Source organism: Hemiscyllium ocellatum, chromosome 15 (assembly GCF_020745735.1).
Source record: "Hemiscyllium ocellatum isolate sHemOce1 chromosome 15, sHemOce1.pat.X.cur, whole genome shotgun sequence".
NCBI lineage: Eukaryota > Metazoa > Chordata > Chondrichthyes > Orectolobiformes > Hemiscylliidae > Hemiscyllium > Hemiscyllium ocellatum.
The window spans coordinates 58,756,890-58,777,803 of NC_083415.1; the positions used below are offsets into that span (position 1 = coordinate 58,756,890).

Here is a 20,914-nt window from a genome sequence, read left to right on the forward strand (position 1 = left end):
CCCCACTACCCACCTGTCTCCATGTGTCCTCCCGTGCTCTCTTGTCTCCCAGCATCCTCCCGGAGCCCATCCCCCAGCCCCCCCAACTGTGCCTCTGCACCAAACCTCCTGCACCTATATAAACATTTGTAGATATATTCTATTCTTTTAAAAGTGCTCTATCTGTGGGCATTCAGTCCATGTGACACTGTATAAATTCCCACTTTGGAAATAGAATCAGTCTGACACAAGGTTTCAATACAGGCAGACTCTAACCTCACACCTTTAGTACAGTGTCTGAGCTGAGATTCACATTTTTTATATAAAACCTTAACTTATCTCAGGACTGTGACTTGAAAGAAGTCCTGGGATTTACATATTAATCACTCAAGACCTGCATCCCCATTGTAAAGATTTGAGACTTAACAGCAATTTGTTTGTTCAATACTTCTTATCAATTGTGCGACACTTTGATCTTTTACTGTAAATTCTGTCCTGTGATCCTGCTCCACTAGGGACCTGATAAAGTAGCTGTGCTCCGAAAGCTGGTACTTAGAAATAAACCTGTTGGAGTATAAACTGGTGTTGTGTGATTTTTAACTTTGACCACCCCAGTCCAACACCGGCACTTTCATCTTCACAAATACATTTACCCATGTTTTCCTGTGACTGTCTTCGGGAAAACAACTTTAAATCACAACTGCACTTTGTATTCCTGTTTACCAGAGTGCATCTGCAGCACCCTCCCCTCCACCTTTGCTGCCCTTGCTTTCCTAAAACCAACATAAATTTATCCAACTTCATGCATAAAACCTTTAATGACCTTATCCTTCCACATCTATCCTCCAGCTCTCTATTGATTAATCTAACTCTGCCCTTTTATGCATTCAGTCAAATGCCCCAGCATTCTTAGTGGTGCTTCCAACTACAGTTTTCTCTGGAGACCCCTCTGCCTCTCCACCTCTATCATGTTTAAAGGCCCTGTTTTCTGGGACGTGTTAGGGTGAACTGGGATGATAGTTTTTGCCCTTGTGAGAATGTGCCTGACCTCTGCATATCCTCCAATCAATATGAAATCATTGCCTGAAGATAGATTTCATAGCCTATATGCAGCACTTCAACATGTGCTTAAAAGACACGAGATTTAGCAACTTATCTAACTTTACTTCAGTGTCACAACTGAGATTGTGAATTAATTGGGGGAAGCATGAATATAGATTTTATATGCATATATGGTGGCTAGAGCAGTTTGCTTCTGGAGTCTTTCCATATGGAGAACAAACAAACCCAAGTCTTAATCAAGACTATATTTACATACATTTGAGGGACTGTGGGGCCTGATTCCACCCCCTCCTCTTTACCCCCCCCTCCCCCCCCATTGAACTTGGACTATAAGACATTAGATTGCCCCACTGTGCCTTGGCGGCAGCTGCCCCTAGTTTTATGTCAATCTGGCCATCATGTTGAATAATGAAACTGATGCCCTTTAAAGCATTCTCAGTTACGTTTGGAATGCTTTATTTCTTTTCGCAATTAAAACGCATTTACAATTATGTTTGCTAAGGAGAGGAAATGTATTTTGAATTTCGTTATGCTTGAATTTAATTTTCAGTTACAGTCTTAAGTTGGTTCTTAATCTTCTCTTGTATGTATTCCCTACAGCAGCTGTACCAGACCTTAACAGATTATGATATACGGTTCTATATGTATGAGATTTTGAAGGTATGTTGAAGTTTTCAGTGCTTTACTTTAAAAGTAAAAATGCTTAATATAATTCGGAGAAGGATTATGCTAGTGTTCAACCTCTCGGAACACAAGTGAGCTTTTTGACTTGAGCACTAGTTCAATGTTCCAGAAATGATGCCAACATCCAAGGCCATCCCAGTTTTATGGTGTTTCTTTTTACAACATTTGTATCAGTATCTGTGTTGGTTCTGGCTTCCAATTAATTAGGGCCTGTTGCAAGAATTTTGATAGCTGGAATATCATTCCTGTGGGTTCACTGAGGAACCTGACATTGATTAAAGGAAAATAGTGCTATAGGAGCCATGGGTTTACTGTTGATTTTGATTAATCTGATGTAATGACACAACTGCCATAATGTTCTGGAAATGTAGAATGCAGCTACTTAAACTGATTCACATTCAAATTCATCAAATAAACTAAAGTCTATTTTAACCACTGAGTACTGAAAAATTAGTATCTGCAAATTTAGGTGACAGGTGTCAAACACTCAAATTTCTTCTTGAGCAATCAGCAGTGTGAGTCTTGATTAAATTATTGGTTCTGAAGTGCCACTTCTACTACTTCACATGGAGATTTAAACTGTTTCAGCCAGACATAAATGTAAAATTATGCATTTGGAGTTATGGTGAAATGCCCAGCTCATCAGCATGGCAGCATACATCCTGGTTATGTCCTGTTCTATCTTGAGCCTGATGAAGGGGTTATGCCTGTATCTTACGGTTATGGTTAAAATCGTACAGTTTGATCTTTTGATTTCAGTCAAACTGACAAGTAACACACTGCTTTTTAAGCACAAATATGAGACAATTAGGTCTCCTTCCAAGAAGGAACTTCCTGATGAAAGGCTTATGCCTGAAACGTTGATTCTCCTGTTCCTCGGATACTGCCTGACCGGCTGTGCATTTCCAGCATCTGCAGTCCTCACTTTCTCCGCACGTGGTAAGATGAGCCACAGTGCTGAGTGAAACCCGGTTGAAGAAGTGCTTGCCTGGTCTGATAATCCACCTGAGCACTTTATAACCTTTCTGAAATCTTTTTTAATGTTGGGATAAAGCAAATAGTAAAATCTACTCTCCAACCATGCAAGATGACCTCTGAGAAACTGAGGCTCTGCTTGTTCATATAAGCTGAATATAACCATTCGAGAAAGTAAATAGTATTTTCAGCCCTCTTATTAAATTAGCAGTTAAGGTTCCTTGGAATAAAACCTAATTGATATTTGTGCTTAAAGAGCAGTATGTTACTTGTCAATTTGACTGAAAATCAAAAGACAAAGCTGTATGATTTTAACCATAACTGTAAGGTACAGTGTAATGGTTATACTATTGGGTGGTTTGCATACTTTTGGCCATTAATGTAAGTGTTTATAATCTGTATATTGCTATCTGTGGGAACTAGGAAAAAGTTGAAGTTCAATAAAGAATATTTACTACAAGGTTTGTAGCCCAGGTTGAGGTTCAGGGTGTAGGTTTGCTCGCTGAGCTGTAGGTTTGATATCCAGACGTTTCATTACCTGGCTAGGTAACATCATCGGTGGTGACCTCCAAGTGAAGCGAAGCGGTTATCTCCTGCTTTCAATTTATATGTTTGTCCTGGATGGGGTTCCTGGGGTTTGTGGTGATGTCATTTCCTGTTTGTTTTCTGAGGGGTTGATAGATGGTATCTAGATCTGTGTGTTTGTTTATAGTGTTGTGGTAGGAATTCTCTGGCATGTCTTTGCTTAGCCTGTCCCAGGAGAGATGTGTTGTCCCAGTCGAAATGGTGATTTTTTTCATCTGTGTAGGGCTACGAGGGAGAGAGGGTCGTGCCTTTTTGTGGCTAGCTGGTGTTCATTTATCCTGGTGGCTAATTTTCTTCCTGTTTGTCCTACGTAGTGTTTGTGGCAGTCCTTGCATGGAATTTTGTAGATGACGTTGGTTTTGTCCATGGGTTGTACTGGTCTTTTAAGTTTTAGTTTTTGTTTGAGAGTGTTGGTGGGTTTGTGTGTTACTAGGATTCCGAGGGGTCTTAGTAGCCTGGCTGTCATTTCTGGCTGTCAGAACACTATTCCAATGAGCCAACAGCTTTGCTTCACTTGGAGGTCACCACTGATGATGTTACCTAGCCAGGTATTGAAATGTCTGGATATCAAACCTACAGCTCAGCGAGCAAACCTACACCCTAAATATTTACTACATTCACGCACCACTTGACTTATTTACCATTTAGGAGGGTTGCGGGGGGGAAACGAGGAGCGGGTGAGGTTGGTAACTATCAATACGCAACTGCATGATGGATCCATTTTAAACACAGGGTGAATCCAACTTATTTAAATATCCATGCTGATATGTCATGTAAAATCCTTCTTACCCATGTTTAAAGTTTGTTTTCTTCCACCTAGGAAATGTACTTGTTATTCCCAAACATTCCTTAGGTGGTTGTTTGTGCGTTTGATATTTGCATTCATTCTTTGTTTATAATTTGTAAGTAAACTGTTGATTCTGGTTTTAAACTATCCAGAGTTTTTTTGAAAACAATCCAATTTTTTTTTTACCATTGACAGTTGTACACCAGGGATGAAATATTCTATCTTTCTGACTTTTCCATATGAAATTTTGCCCTTTGAAATGTTTTTCAGATCGTTGCCTTCTGTGGTATCTCAGGTGCTTTGATCCCAGAGAAATCCTGACTTGAGGGGCCCTATGTTTGTTATCTTTAAAACAAGAAAAAATCCTAACTGTATTCGGAGACACAAAGGATAGAAAATTGTCATTGTAGACATTGAAAAAGAATTGAAGCTCATTCTATCATTTTTTCCCCTCATCAAGATCCTTACCAAAGCCTCAGTGCAGGTTTACTACTATCTCCACACGAAGGCTGTTCATTTGGACTCAGACCAATACAGCAGCAACTGGTTTCCTTTCGGGGAATTTCTGTGCAGTCACAAGATGCCTTTTCCTTCCATCTGGTTTGAAAAAAGCACCTTTTATTTTAAAAATGTGGATTAAAATTACTATTACTTTAATTTCAGAGCAACAGCAAGTTCAGTTTCCAGCCATCTCATCTTATCTGTGGCATATAAACCTGCCTAATTTTCTGTGGATTGTTCTGTTTTTCTGTCACTAGATTCCTGTCACCAGGCAACAGCACATTTTTTTTTCTATTGCCTTTTTTTAATGCATTGTACTAGTTAACCCTATCTCTACTTCAATATTGTGAAACCAGATTGAAATGCATGTAAACAAAAAAGGCATCCAGACTTCTTGCTACCATTCACAAAAACCCTTTAAAGTGAAGCTAAACCATACCCCTCACTTATTGAAAAAACAAAACTTTGAAACATAAATTCATTCTATAGTTTTATGTTGTTCTTAACACTGTCAAACCGTTATCCTTCTGGTGCAGATGGAAATCCTGTAATGTTGGTGGGTGAAGGTGGGAAATCATGGCCAAAATGCAGGGACAAACGGCCTGAAGAACCAGTTTTGAGTAGAGTGGGCTGTGGGAGCAGTTTCCAGGAATTTCTTATCATGATTCCTTGTCAAAAGAAACTTTCCGACCTTTCTGTCTTTGCTCACTCATCCCTGATATTCTGTTTGCACTTTTCCGAATACACTCATCTCTTCTAACCGCAGCCCTGAACTGCTCAGGTACATGTTGGAGTCTTAACTGTGTTGTGTATTTACACCCCAAGGACTGTAATGGTTCAGAAAGGTGGCTGGCTAGATTGATTGGAAATGGGCAATAACTGCTGAGTTTTCCTACACCACTCATCTCAGAAAGGAAGAAATGTGACCTTTGAACAGATTACAAAGTGGCTGTTTTTCTATAGGACCGTGTGAAGGCCATGCAGCTCCTCAACCTTTATCCAGATCATGAATAACTTCACTTCTGCACTTCAGTTTACTTACTGTAATTCTGTATCTTTTGATTTCCTAATAAATATCCATAGCTTGTTGAGAGAAGATAATTCCTGATTTCTACAAATTCTGAATGTGAAAAAGCTGTTTCCATTTTTGTTCCTGAGTAGCTCAACTCTAGTTTTGTTTTTTCCTCTCATTCTTGATTTCCCATCAGAGGAAATAGTTTCAATGAATCCACCCTGGATGAACTTGATCAGCACACCTCTCGATCTTCTAAGCTCTATGAGTCATGTTGATATAGCCTGTGCTGAACTTCCCCTCTTAAACCCTGATTTAGGACTTGAGCATCCACTTTGAAACAGTCATAAGAAGGGCGAGGAAAGGAGCCACCCTTTTTATGCCTCCATCAGAATCCATCTAGGATTAAAAACCTATGGGTGTGTTGCCTGTCAGTGTATTAAAAACCTAGCATAAGGGTCAATCTTCCTTTCTCAGCCTGTAATCCACCTTGCTTAACATCTTGCGTGTAAAATATGGATTTTAAAAAGAAAACCTGCATTAGCTGTGCATGTCAAATGTATAGTATAACTGAGTTAGAAAAAATCATTTTGACTTTTGAGATTGAAGACTCTTGCATGCAGTGATTTTTGGTGCAGTCTTGCTTCCCTTATTTACATGTGTAATGCTGTAAATGGCTGTTTTTAAATTTTATGGCCTTAAGATTATCAATAATCTAATTTGAATTGAGGCTTCTGGTCTGCATTTCCTCTTTATGCAGCCTGTGCACTGCTGTGTTTTCTGTTTAAATTTTATTTTGAGTATCTGTAGGAAGCCTGCTGCACTTCAATTTCCTTTAATGATTTTTCTTTCTGCTTAGTACTTTATGCAAAATGTCATACCAACAGACCAGGTGGATAGTTTGCCTGGTTATTTGCAGTTGCTTTTGTCATAGTTACAAGCTGCTTCTATATTGGCACATATTTGAATTGGACTGTGGGGGAGCTTAGTGTTCTTATAAGATTGGGCCTATGATTCTGTTATCAGGAGAAGAAAGTTTGGTTTTCAGATTTAGTCCTATAAATGCTGTATGTCAGTGCTGGTCTCCTGGAGACCCGTGAAAAATAAACTTTCCTTCTTTTGGTTGAGCACCATTTCTCTTGTGAACTTTTGCTTTAATTTGCAGTTGAATAATATTTTCTATTTTAAGTATGCAGAATGTTTTTGATAATGAGTGTGAATACTGTAGTTTAGTTTCATTAATATAGAGTCATAAAATATGATTAACTGAGCATTTTACAGAAGGAATAATGGTTCTTCTAAGTGAACTAGTACAAACAAGATGACAGCTATTATGTCCCTAAAGTATATACAAGAAATAAAGTCTTTGATTTCTATAGTACATTTCATGACCTCAGGACATCCCAAAGCACTTTACAGTGAATTAAGTCCTTTTGAAATTTAATCAGTATTGTAATTTAGGAAATGGATCAGCCAGATTGCACACTGCAAGGTCCCACAAGAAGCAATATGATAATGATCACTTTTTTAATGACATTGGTTAGGATACTGAGGAGGCCACCTCTACTGTTCTGCACTACAGCGGTACAGGATCTTTTACATTCACCTGAGAAGGAAGCCAGTTTAATGTTTTTCTTAAAGGTGACCCTCCCATACTTATATTAAACACATTTGACAAATTGGATCCACAGTTAGCTGAATGGCCGGAAGCAGAGGGTGATGGTTGTCGGGTGTTTCTCTGACTGAAAGTCTGTGTCCGGTGGGGCCTTACAAGGGTTAGTACAGGGGCCCTTGCTGTTTGTGGTTTTACAGAAATGATTTTGACTTGAGTGCGGGAGGGTTATCAGAAAGTTCACGGATGGTACAAAAATTAATGATAAATAGTGAGGAGGGCAGCCTTAGATTACAGAAGAACACAGTCGAGCTGGCCCATGGCACATGGAATTCAATCTGGATAAATGTGAGATTAGGGTTACTTGGGCAGAACAAATAAGGCATGGAAATACATGGTGAATAGTAAGACACTGGGAAGCACCGAGAATCAGAGGGACCTCGATGTGCATATCCACTGGTCCCTTAAGGTATTAGGACAGCAAGGTAGAGTGGTTAAGGTGGCGTATGGTATATTTGCCTTTATTAGCTAAGGCATAGAGTTAAAGAACAGAGGCTACGCTGGAAGTGTATTAAGCATCAGTTAGGCTATAGCTAGAATATTGTATGCACTTCTGGAATTCACATTATAGGAGGGATGTGATAGCACAGGAGAGGATGCAGAGGAGATTTATCAGGATGTTCTTGGATAGGAGGGTTCTGCTTGTGAAAAGATTGGATAGATTTGAATTGTTTTCCTTAGGGCAGCGGAGATTGAGAAGGGATATGATTAAAGTTGTATAAAGTTGAAGGGCATAGATAGGATAGACAGAAACCCTTGGTGGAGGGGGTCAATGACCAGGTGGCAAAGATTTAAGGTAAGGGGGCAGAATGTTTAGAAGAAATGAGGAAAAACTTTTTCACCCAGAATGTGGTGGGTATCTGGAGCTTGTAGCCTATAAGGGTGTTAAAGGCAGAAACCCTCAATGTTTAAGAAGTATTCAGATGTGCACTTGTAATGCCAAGGCACTCAAGGCAATGGGCTAAATGCCTGTAATGGGTTTAGAATAGTTAGGTAGAGTTTGTTTTGACCTGTGTGGCCATGATGGACCAAAGTGCCCTTTTCTATGGTATAGATCTCTCTGATTCTATGGCTGATTCATAGCTACAGCTTTATGTAGTTAAATGGCTAGTGATGTGTTTTCTTTTGGAAAGCTAGAAGTCATTTTAAAGTGAGAACAGCAAATGGGGAAAGTTTTTTTTAAAGTTCATTCAAAGGATGTAAGTATTTCTGGCTGGACCAGCATTCATCGACCATTCCTAAGTGATGGTGAGCTGCAGCAGTCTACTTGATGCAGACAGATCCACAATCCCATAAGATTGGGAATTTCAAGATTATGGCCCAGTTAAACTGAAGGAACAGCAATACATTTCTACGTCAAGCTGAAGGTGCCTTCAATGGGATCCGCAGATGGTGATGTTCCCTTGTATTTGCTGCCCTTGTCCTTCTAGATGATAGTTGTTGACAATTTGGAAAGTGTTGTTTCAGGAACCTTGGTGAATTTCTGCATTGCAATTTGTATGCACTGCACACTGCTGCTGCTGCTGCTGCTAAATATCAGGGGTGGATGTTTGTGGATTTTCTGCAATTGAGTGGCTGCTTTGTTCTGGATAATGTCAAGCTTCTTGCTTGTTGGAGCTGCATTTATACAGCTAAGTAGGGAATATTCCATTACATTCCTGACTTGTGCATTGCAGGTGGTAGACAGGCACTAGATTTAGGAAGTGAGTTCTCATTGCAGTGTTTCAAACTTCTGATCTACTATTGCACCACAGTATTTATATGGCTAGTACAATTCAAATTTTTGCCCAGCAGTAACCGCCAGATTGATGATAGTGAAGGAATTCAGTGATAGTAATGCCATTGAATATCAAGGGATGATTAGCTTCTCTGTTGTTGATGGAGATGGCCGTTGTCTGGCGCTGTGAGATGCGAATATTACTTGCCACTTGTCAGCCTGAGCTTCAATATTATCGACGTTTTGCTGCATTTGGACATGGAATGCTTCAGTATCTGAGGATCGTAAAAGATGCTGAACATTATGCAGTCATCAGTGAGCATCCCCACTTCTGACCTTATGATGGAGGGAAGATCATTGATGAAGCAGCTGAAGATGGTTGGGCCCAGGACATTACTCTGAGAAGCTCCTGCAATGATGTCCTGGAGTTGAGTTGACTGACCTCCAACAACCAAAATTTCTTCCTTTGTGCTAGGTATGACTCGAGCCAATGGAAGGTTGATGCAACACTGTCAACTGCGGCCTTGATGTCAAGGGCAGTCACGCTCACCTCCCCTCTGGAGTTCAGCTCTTTTGTCCATGTTTGAACCAAGGCTGTAATGAGGTCAGGAGCTGAGTGGCCCTGGCGGAACCCATACTGAGCAACAGTAAGCAGGTTGTTTTTATGTAAGTGCTGCTTGTTAGCACTGTCAGTTATCCTTTCCATTACTTTCCTCATGATTGAGAGTAGACTGTGCAGTATATGGCTGGGTTGGATTTGTCCTACTTTTGTTGTATAGGATAAAGCTTATAGTGAGGGCTTAGCTGCACAGGAAGAGTTAATCCTAACTTGATGTCTTTCTTTGCAACATGCAAGGATGATTGTCCACTAGAACTGGTTCTTACCACAGCCATTGATTCTCATTCTTTTTTCTAAGCTGCCAAGAGCATTTGCTGGTCTGCAACATAACCTTAATAACGCTAATGAACTTATTATTGGTCATTTATAGACCAGCAAATACCCATTAATAAGTGCACCAGCATTATTGAGGGTAAGTTGCAATTTTTTTTACTCTCGAGTGATATTTAAGCTTTTTATTTAAGGTATTGTCTTCACCAAGGGTAGAATCAACTGCCAAATGGGTCCTCGTTAGGCCCCTGTGATTTTAACACAATGCGTTGAGTTACTGTGTCACTAATCCACAAACTCACCTTGTTTTGCCCTTTGTACATTGATCTAAGCATTGTGAAATGTTTAGCTTTCCAGTCTGGGCAGGTTTTACTGTGAGCAATTTTGCTAATAAATGTGCCTATAGCATTAGTACTATGGGGGTTGATACAGAATAAATGTTTCAATTACAGGGCCAAAATAAAATTCATGCGGGAATAACTGGGAAGCTCAAGGGTGTCATGCCAGTGGTTACATGATGTTTATTCGACTTACACTCAGTATAAACCTTTCTGTGGGCATCATCCAAATTTGTGGTTGTTTTGGATTGTTAAAGTTTTTAATGTAGTAATAACACAAGTAATTGTTAATGAAATGAACCTTTGGTGGGTTTCTTGTCTTGTCATACCTTATAATTTACAATGAAATCTAGTTAATTTATGTTACTTGTCAGTCTTATTACTTAATGAGAGAGTGTACTAACGCTAGTTGGGTGATGTTCCTCTTGTTTGTAGGCCCTGGATTATTGCCATAGTATGGGAATCATGCACAGAGATGTGAAGCCACACAACGTCATGATTGACCATGAGCATAGAAAGGTAACAAAACAAACACAGTTGCTCAGTACTTGAAGGTGCACATGCCATTTTGTTCCTTTGCAATGCATTATGGTAATGAGTAAACTTAGCACCAAGGCATATCTACTCATACATGTTGTGCACTTCTTGACCTCATCCAAGAATCCTTTGAAAAATAATGAGTGCAAGTTGGAAAACCTCCAACAAAATATCTGTTATTGACAATACTCAAATTCTGTATTCCCAAACAACTATTTGGATACTAGATAATTCACAGGGAAGGAAAAATTGGCTGCCTTCAGTTAGTTACCTGTTGTGTTCTTGAAATGCACTTTTATTAAGACTTTCAAAAAGGCTGAAAATGGCATGTTCTGTAGCAATCGAAGGATGTTGTTGTGAAACTCCTTTTCGAGGCTTAGTGAACCCTTTAACTGAAGCTGCATTAAATTAAAAGCAGCAGTGAAATGTAAAGTAAAGCCATTGGAACACACAACTAGTTCACTTTTGAGATTGAGTTTTGAAACACCATCACTGCATTAAAATAGCTTCAGACATGTAGTAATAATACTTATGTTCTCCTGCAAGTTATTGCAGAAATCCTACACATTAAGAATTGGAATGACTGATTTAGTGCAGCGACCTCAATTCTGGTTAATCAAACTGGAACTCCCCAGTTGTGATTAGTGTACATGAAGAGTAGAATTACTGACTGTGGTTCATTCTAAACATTGATATACATTGTAACCTATTATCAGTTTGATCTTTTCTTTATGGGAATTTGGGATTTAAGACCGATATAAGGCTATTTGATCCTTAGAGCCTATTCTATTAGTCAGTGAGATTGTTGTTGATCTGGTGTGGTCTCAACCTTCATTCTCTTAATTCAGCCTTCGATAAATTCAATGACCCAACTTCCACTTTTCTGGGGAAGAGAATTCCTTAGACTAACAGTCCTTGAAGAAAACAATTTCGCCCCATCTTCATCTTAAAAGTGTAAATCTATTCAACTGTATGTGTGAATGTTTTTTTATGAATAAATTACTAATGAAGCTGGGGCAATGGTAAGGAACTCAGTTCAGATAAGACTTTAGAAGGAAGGGTTGCAGCATGGATTTACACAAATGATTATTTGTGGCTTAACCTTTGGGGCTCAAGTGCTATTATCAAAGTCTGGCTGTACTCCCTGAAATTTAGAAGTTTATTTGACTCCAGTCTTTGAGATATTAAGGGGCCAGTTGTGGTTGACTGGGAGAAACTATTTCCATAATTTGGAAAGTTTATGACGAGAGAACGAGCAGACCTATCGGGTAAAACTTAAAACCCTTCACCAAATAAGGTAGAATTTTGGTTAATTTTAAACTTAAGATTGTTAGTTGAATCAAGCACATTAAAGGTATAAAGAGAAATTGCAGCTTGACAATGATTTTGTATTGGAAGAAGTCTCATGATGTGTTCATGGTCTAATGCTCTTGATTGTTATCTACTGAACTTTGTTGGAAAGGTACAGTCAGAGTTGATTAGCAGTGTTGGTTTCTGATTGTTCCATGCTTAACATTGCATACGAAGCACTGGACACCTAAATGAGGTATTTGGAAGCTGCTAGGGTTGCAGAGCACATCCTGGCAAGAGATGCTCTTATTTAAGATGGGAAATAAACTACTGTAAACCTTCCTTTATTAATTGCTGTTCATAAATTCATCAGTTAAGAATAGCCTTCTCAATCCTTATTCGCAACATGTTTCTAAATTGTATTTAACTATGTTCAGTTGCGACTGATTGACTGGGGTCTGGCAGAGTTCTATCATCCTGGGCAAGAATACAATGTCCGAGTGGCCTCCAGGTACTTCAAGGGACCCGAACTACTTGTAGATTATCAGGTGAGGAAAAATATTTTCTTTTGCAGTTGTAAGCTCTTGTGTGTAATGAATTAATTTCAGTTGACCAGACTGTAGTATTCAAAGATTTATAATCATGTCCTTTCAGGTAAGTGATTTTTTTTTTCCATTTTAATACAGTTGAGAAATACAGTTTTTTGTTGTTTATATAAATGATTTGGATGTGAACATAGGAGCTATGGTTAGTAAGTTTGCAGATAGCACCAAAATTGGAGGTGTAATGGACAATGAAGAAGGTTACCTCACAGTACAATGGGATCTTGATCAGATGGGCCAATGGGCAGAGGAGTGGCAGATGGAGTTTTGATAAGTGTGAGGTGTTATATTTTGGAAAGGCAAATCAAGGCAGGACTATAAATGTAATGGTCCTAGGGAGTGTTGCTGATCAAAGAGACCTTGGAATGAGGGTTCATTGTTCCTTGAAAGTGGAGTCACACGTAGATCAGATAGTGAGAAAGGCATGTGGTATGCTTTCCTTTATTGGTCAGTGTATTGAGTACAGGAGTTGGGAGGTCATGTTGCGGCTGTACAGGACATTGGTTAGGTTGCTTTTGGAATATTGTGTGCAATTCTGGTCTTCCTTCCATAGGAAGGATGTTGTAAAGCTTGAAAGGCTTCAGAAAAGATTTACAAGGATGTTGCCAGGGTTGGAGGATTTAAGCTATAGGGAGAGGCTGAATATGAAATGAGCTGCCAGAGAAAGTGGTGGAGGCTGGTATAATTACAGCATTTAAAAGGCATCAGGATGGGTATATGAATTGGAAGGGTTTGGAGAGATATGGGCCAAATGCTGGCAAATGGGACTAGATTAATTTAGGATGTTTGGTCAGCATGGACGAGTTAGACTGAAGGGTCCGTTTCTATGCTGTACATCTCTATGACTCTGAGAGGTATTTTGGGGTTTTCGGTTAACTTCAAGTGCTTTTTTGCTGTAATGGAATATAATATATTGAATCCCTTGTTATCTTACGGGTTTTAATATTTTTACATTGAGTTCATACTGACGTAAGGCACTTGATAAGCTAACTCACTTGTTCTGTACAATCAATATCTTGGTAAGTGTGAGCAAGGGTCAAACTTGGAACCACAGATGGTGTTTTCTGCTTTTTGGATACGTCACATGGTGCCAAGAGATTTCACCAGTTGCAGTATGGTAAAGGTCATTCAACAATGACTTGGATAAATAAAGTACATGTCAGATGAATTGAACTGTAAAATGTTAAAGTAAGAGTTCTATTCTGTTTTTTTTACACCATTATTGTGGTTTTAAAATCCTTGTAAAACTCTTAGTTTAATGATTCCAGAAACCTGAAATTTTATAATTCTTCATGTCCACCTTACCTTGTAAATTTTTACAGCACGTGTAGTATTTAAGAGCAGTCATAGATTGACTGGATTATCTCAAAGCAGGATTCAAATCCAGCTGTGACTAATAGAATCCAATGAGCACCTGTTTTCAGTTAACTCATTTTGCTTAAGAATTTTACTATAGCCAATTTAACCAGTTCTAACACCAGACTAGTTTTAGATATGGTTTCAGATTGTTTGTTTGTGCTTTTGCTCTCTCGCTCATTCTCTTGCACATCCTCTTCCTTTCTCACTTTCATGTGCTTTCTCTGGCTTTCAGGTCACCCAATTTAAATAAAAATGGCTGAATACTTTGGGGGATAAAACTGTCAAGAACACACAGAAATTGCAGCTCAGCAGGTCTGGCACTGTCATTGGAAAGAAAGCAGAGAACAATTCTAAAGAAGGGTCACTGAACTCAAAACATTAGCTCTGTTTTCTTTCCACAGATGCTGCCAGACCTACTGAGTTTCTCTAATTTCTATCTTTGTTTCAGATCTTTTAGCCTCCGCTGTTCTTTGTTTTAGTCAAGAACACGTAGTTTATTTGCTCACTTTTTGGAAAGAAACTTTGGAAATGGTGAATGTGCCAAAATAGATGTGCTCTGCTGACAATTTTCCTTTACTGATTCAGGATAAGATTTGCTCTATTCCGTATTTTAAGTGATGAGAGTAAGCATTTGGAGAGAAAAGCTGAGTTGTTTTGGATGTACATCTTATTTCAGACTTACAAGCTGCTTAACTGCAAAGTGCATTTGTGTTTGCTCTGCTGAAGTCCAAACTCCCACCCCTCCAACACCACCACAACCACCCACCCAGTATCTGAAAACAGCAAATCATCTGCTCGGGTTCTTACATTATCAAAAGGAACTCCTGGACTGCAACTTCAACTGTAAAATTTCTTGTCATGTCTTTATATCTTAATAACTTTAATCTGGACAAAGCAACATCTGAACATCTCAGGTAGGAGTTTTCTAGAAGCTGACATTAATTTGTCAGTTCTGAACTTGCCTGTAATTGTGAAAAATAAGAATTGGCTATCCTAGTTGAAATCAAACAGCATGTAAGGAGAGCATGTGGCTCTTCTTTGGCAGAGTTAATTAGTTAGGGTTAGCCCTTTTTTTTCCCCGTAGCTTCATATTTTTTCACTTTACATCTGAACTGAGTTACCTTTGAAATTTAAAGTTGTTGTTTGCAGCACCTTTCAAGAGAGCACATATCATTGTAATCTGTTACATTATTTTGCCAATATTTTGAACATGTGTTCTCAGGTTCTCAGTTTTTTGATAGTTATGGATCTCAAATTATGAAAACCTCCTTAAGATCTCACCTTGGCCTTTTCTGCACTAAGGACAACAACCCTTGCTGCATTCCATCATTCCTATACCATTCTCATGACTACTTCTGCACCCTCCCTACAGTCATGATCTCCCTTCCAAAGTGTGGTAACCAGAATTGTGTGCAGCTGAAGTAAAGACGTAACCAACAATAAAGATTCGGCATAATTCTTGCTTGTATACTCGAGGCTTCTATTTAAAACACACAGCTCTTGTTTGGTTCCTAACAGCTTTATAAATTATCCTGTCACCTCCGAAAAACTTTATCGCTGTTCTTGAGGGAAATACATTCTGTGCACATTAATTCTCTCCTCCTCAGATCCATCAGAGTTATCACTCCCAACCACCACCACGCTTGCACCTCCCAAGATATATATTTGGTTCCTCACTGGCCTTTGAAAATTCATCACTGTTGACGGAGTCAAATCCTTAAGAGTGGATATTCCCTTAAATAAAGCTTATTCATCTTTTTGTTGTCTAGAAAACCATCACTTAATTCTGTTCACTATTGTGATAGTTACAGGAAATCTAAACACTTTAACCCATTGTGAATTCGGAGACATCAAAAGCCCCTATATCATTGATGTCAGTGACACATTGGCTACCATGATATAACATGAAATACTAGAAATAATAAGAACAGTAAATAATAATTTGCCTTTCCTGAATTTGATCTTTCTGTAATCTTGAGATGCTAAGAATGTTGAGCAGTAAGAGTGAGGCGGTGTTGTTTTAACTGCAAGACACCTCCTATGCAGATTTTCTGCTTTGTAAATCCCCTGTTGCTGTAAACAAAGTGCCTTGCTATATTGAGGCAATGGCCCATGTGGTGAGATAGGAAAACAGCAGGTAACTTTCTACGTAATGCTTTCACACACGACAGGAAGCATCTGGTTCATAACATCTGCAGGCAGGCTGCCACAGAAGATAAATAGTGTGTGGGGACATGAGGTGGGTGCAGAATGTCCTTCAGTACTTATAGGGTGCAGGGAGAATACTTTTTAAACTGCTTTTTTTCCAAGGCTGGTTTTAATTTTGAGATACTTTGAGAGATTGAATATTACATATACTTTGTTTATGTTGATGCATTGAAATAGTGTGCAATGGACATAAATATGGTAACAGACGAAGATTTCTGACCTCGATAGAGATTGCAGTTTTAGAAATGAGATGGTGGAGAAAAAATGCTTTGGATCATTTCATTAAATCCGATGTGTGTTATCTCTGATCTGATGACTGCTATGAAAGGAGATGGCATTTTAGGAGACCCCAGAACTGCGCACTCTCCATTCACATTCCATCAGTTTTTGGGGTGCAGTTTCATTAACAATTTAGTGCTAAATATATGTCTCCCTTTCTTTGTAGTCGCTTTGGTATTCAGTTCAATGCAGTCTTCATTCTGGAAAGGTATCATGTGGTTGGGATTCTTGTCCAAACTTTGGTAGAGGGAGAAGGGCTTTCACTGCACAGAATTAATGGAATTGGATTAGAAGAAAATATAGATGAGTTTACGTCCTTTTGTAAGAGTACTACCGCTAAGCTGAGTCAGAAGGATATGTACTTAATTTGCTTTCAATGGTAATTTCTGTTGATATTCTGGAGCTCTACTTCATGGAATGCAGCATATTTGGTACTGTTTTTCAGATATGACATTAAACCAAAGGGCTATTTTACCCCTCAGGCATAGAAGCTCAGGGTTATTCTCCTGGTCTGTCCAATAAATTTGTCTTACCTTTGCTAATACTGCTAAATGTTTAGTCATTTATTTCATTTCTGTTTGTGATTGTGCTTTATGCAGATTGGTTGCTGTAGTTCCCTACAGTGCAGAAGTGAGAGCATTTCAGAGGTATTCCATTTGTTGTAAAGCAAGTTGGAATGTTCTGAATTTGTGAAAGGCACTACCTAGATGCAAGTTATTCTTTTAATATTGCATAATTCTGTGTCTAACCAAACTATAAAGCCGAAAGTGCTCAATCATGGTCAGTGCTGAGTTAGTGGTTAACTTCATTTAGCTTTATTGAATTGAATTTATTGTCATGTGTACTGAGGCACAGTGAAAAGCTTTGTCTTACAAGCAATACAGGCAGATCAGAGTTAAGTAGCATGGATAAGTAAATGATAGATAAACAGCAGCAAAAACAAAAACACAGGTACAGGCAAATGCTAAGAGTTTGAGACTCCATTCAGCATTCTAACAACAGGAGGGTAGAAACTGTTTCGAAACTGGCTGGTGCATGTGTTCAGGCTTCTGTACCTTCTCCCCGATGGCAGAGGTTGTAGAAAAGCATTGCCAGGATGGGATGGACTTTTGAGAATGCTGGCGGCTTTTGCTTGATAGCGGGCCTGGTAGATGGATTTTATAGATTGTCCAGGCAGAGTTCACCACTCTCTGTAGCTATCTCTGATCTTGATTGGTACAGTTGCCATATCAGGTAGTAAGGAGAAAGTGAGGTCTGCAGATGCTGGAGATCAGAGCTGAAAATATGTTGCTGGAAAAGCGCAGCAGGTCAGGCAGCATCCAAGGAACAGGAGCTTCGACGTTTCGGGCATAAGTCCTGAAGAAGGACATATGGATGCGTGTGGCCAATAGAGTAGAACCAGCTACTTAATACTATTGTAGTGAATGACCACTATTCAACTAAATCACAACAAATGATGATAAGTCAAGAAAACGGAGAAAATTGTAGAAAATACATTAGTAAAATTGCATAGATTGATGTTTTGTACGGTTTGTAATTTTTTATGTTCAGATGGTTTATTTGACAGTAATTTGAGCCCCTGAACTTTCATTAATTCAAGCGTTGCATCAAAGAAACAATAGGCATTTTGACAAAGGGCAGGAAACTTAACTTTAATGGATCCATTTCTTTTAACCAAAAGAGCCCCTTGCACGTTATGTGCCCTCTGACTTTATTTTCAGAAAAATTTGAAACACTAACTGAATTAAGGTACTTTGAATAATGTACTCCTTTATAGGAGAATAGTCTACAGCTTGTTGAAGATGCTTTTGCTTCATTGCAGATGTATGATTATAGCCTAGACATGTGGAGTTTAGGATGTATGCTGGCCAGCATGATCTTCAGAAAAGAGCCCTTTTTCCATGGTCACGACAATTACGATCAGGTAAGAGTGCTCGTCTTACCTATAAATAAAGGCCTGTTTTTAAAGTACATTCACTGCACTACTAAAGTTGACTTTACAAATACTGGACACCCTCCTCGTGTGCCTTCAGGCTATGCACTTGACCTTACTACATTGACAAGTAGTATCTGCTGTGTGAGATTGCAAAGGATGAGGGGCATGAATAGAGTAAATAGACAAGATCTTTTCCCTGGGGTTGGGTAGTCGAGAACTAGACGGCATATGTTTGGGATAAGAGGGGAAAGATCTAAAAGGGACCTAAGGGGCAACTTTTTCATGCAGAGAATGGAGTGTGTATGGAATTAGCTGTCAGAGGAAATGGTGGAGGCTGGTACAGTTACAATATTTACATGGCATCTGGATGCAAAGGAAGGGTTTAAGAGGGATATGAGCCAAGTGCTGGCAAATGGGATTAGATTAGATTAAGATATCTGGTTAGCATGGACGAGTTGGACTGAAGGGTCTGTTTCTATGCTGTACATCTCTATGACTTTTTTAAAAATGCTGGATTAATGTAGTGGGTGGTGCAACTACTTGCAACACTGCTGAAATAATGTGCTGCAAAGGAAGATTCACAAATCATGTCAAGTGTGGAAAAACATCTCCATCTGCTGGTAGAAAAAGATACGGTTCTCTTTTAAAAATATCATTTCTCTAAGAAGTCGCTGGCTGGATATGAATGAGTAAGATGTTTTCCATGTTCTAGCTTATCAAATTGAAAAGAACCTGCAGATTACCCTCTGCACATCTGATTGTTAAATTATTTGATTTTTAAATTAATTTTGAGTTGTGTGTAAAGTGTTGTAAATGAGTATGATCTATAGAAATTAGTCAGTCTTCAAGGCAATCTACAGAACAACACGCACACATTTACCCAACTGTCCGGCTTAGACTCCAAATTATAAAGTTCAAGAAGTCATATACAAGAAGATACAGTAAGAAATGTTCTTCTGAAGTCCTACACTTTTAATGTAGTAAATCTTTGTAAGGAGCTTCATAGGATAGTTTTTTAGTCAAACATTGACTGAGTTACATGAGTTATTACGACAGGTAACCAAAAGTTTGACCAAAATATCATTGTTTCCTGTCTTCCTAAAGACGTGATAAATGTCTGCTTAAAAAGTATGTTCATTGGAATTGGAGGATGCTGACTTGGAAGGAATATATGAAACTTGGTCATGAATCTGAATAATTTTTTTCACTTCTAAGTACAGCACTTAATTCAATACTACCATGTAATTAGATTAGATTAGATTACTTACAGTATGGAAACAGGCCCTTCGGCCCAACAAGTCCACACGGACCCGTCGAAGCGCAACCCACCCATACCCCTACATTTACCCCTTACCTAACACTATGGGCAATTTAGCATGGCCAATTCACCTGACCCACACATCTTTGGACTGTGGGAGGAAACCGGAGCACTCGGAGGAAACCCACGCAGACACGGGGAGAACGTGCGAACTCCACACAGTCAGTCGCCTGAGGTGGGAATTGAACCCGGGTCTCTGGCGCTGTGAGGCAGCAGTGCTAACCACTGTGCCACCGTGCCACCCATTAATCAAACTCAGTACAACTCAAGCAAGTTTTCTCTGCCCACATTGTTTTATCATTTAAGCAAAATCAAAGTCAAATGCATTTTGGAGCTCTTTAAATTTCATTTGTAGTGTGACTGTTGTTTAATCTCTTCTCAAAGTGAGTTTAACTTTGTTTTTTCTCTGTCTTTTGAAGTTGGTCCGAATAGCCAAAGTGCTAGGCACAGAAGATCTGTATGACTACATTGACAAGTACAACATTGAGCTGGACCCTCGGTTTAATGACATTCTGGGCAGGTCAGTAGCCAGCACGTTTGGTGTTGAAATAGGTGATTTTGTATATTGTCTACATAGAAGATTCTTATCTGTTTCAGACATTCCCGGAAAAGATGGGAACGTTTTGTCCATAGTGAAAATCAACACTTGATTAGCTCAGAAGCACTGGATTTCTTGGATAAGCTTCTACGATATGATCATCAAACACGTCTAACGGCACGAGAAGCTATGGAACATCCTTATTTTTGTAAGTAAACCTCATGCTACTTATTAGGACTTAATGTTGTGATTCTTCCCGCTGGAGTTCAGAACAACCCTTCCAGCGGGGTGCATGTGGGGATGCTGAAGGGATGTTGGTCTGGTTACTACGTTACATACTTCAACCAGTTATAAGGACAATATTAAGAGCTATTATGTTTCTTTGACTATTCTAGATTGTGGGTGAGGTTCTGTATTAGATATGTCCTCGCCACTTGAGAAAAAATAAGTTGGGAAAGATTCTGAATGCTCCTACTATAGATTTAATTCTGTTCTGCCCTCTAGATCCAATTGTGAAAGACCAGTCCCGAATGGGCTCCTGTACTAACATGCCAACTGGTAGCACTCCAATCAGCTCAGCCAGTATGATGTCAGGTCAGTATATAGCAAACTTGGTATTCAATAATAATTCTGTATGATAACTCAG

General features: G+C 39.1%; 1 protein-coding gene across 4 annotated transcripts in view; it reads left to right on the top strand.

Annotated features, from left to right (window-relative positions):
• Positions 1 to 20,914, top strand: part of LOC132822998 (casein kinase II subunit alpha) — a 91,792-nt gene that overhangs the window by 66,912 nt on the left and 3,966 nt on the right. For all 4 annotated transcript variants that reach the window (XM_060836520.1, XM_060836518.1, XM_060836521.1 and 1 more), the window contains 7 exons: positions 1,642 to 1,701; positions 10,637 to 10,720; positions 12,466 to 12,576; positions 18,299 to 18,400; positions 20,150 to 20,250; positions 20,328 to 20,476; positions 20,773 to 20,862. In XM_060836520.1, the coding sequence (XP_060692503.1) occupies positions 1,642 to 1,701; positions 10,637 to 10,720; positions 12,466 to 12,576; positions 18,299 to 18,400; positions 20,150 to 20,250; positions 20,328 to 20,476; positions 20,773 to 20,862 (697 nt within the window). The remainder of the gene's footprint in view (positions 1 to 1,641; positions 1,702 to 10,636; positions 10,721 to 12,465; positions 12,577 to 18,298; positions 18,401 to 20,149; positions 20,251 to 20,327; positions 20,477 to 20,772; positions 20,863 to 20,914) is intronic.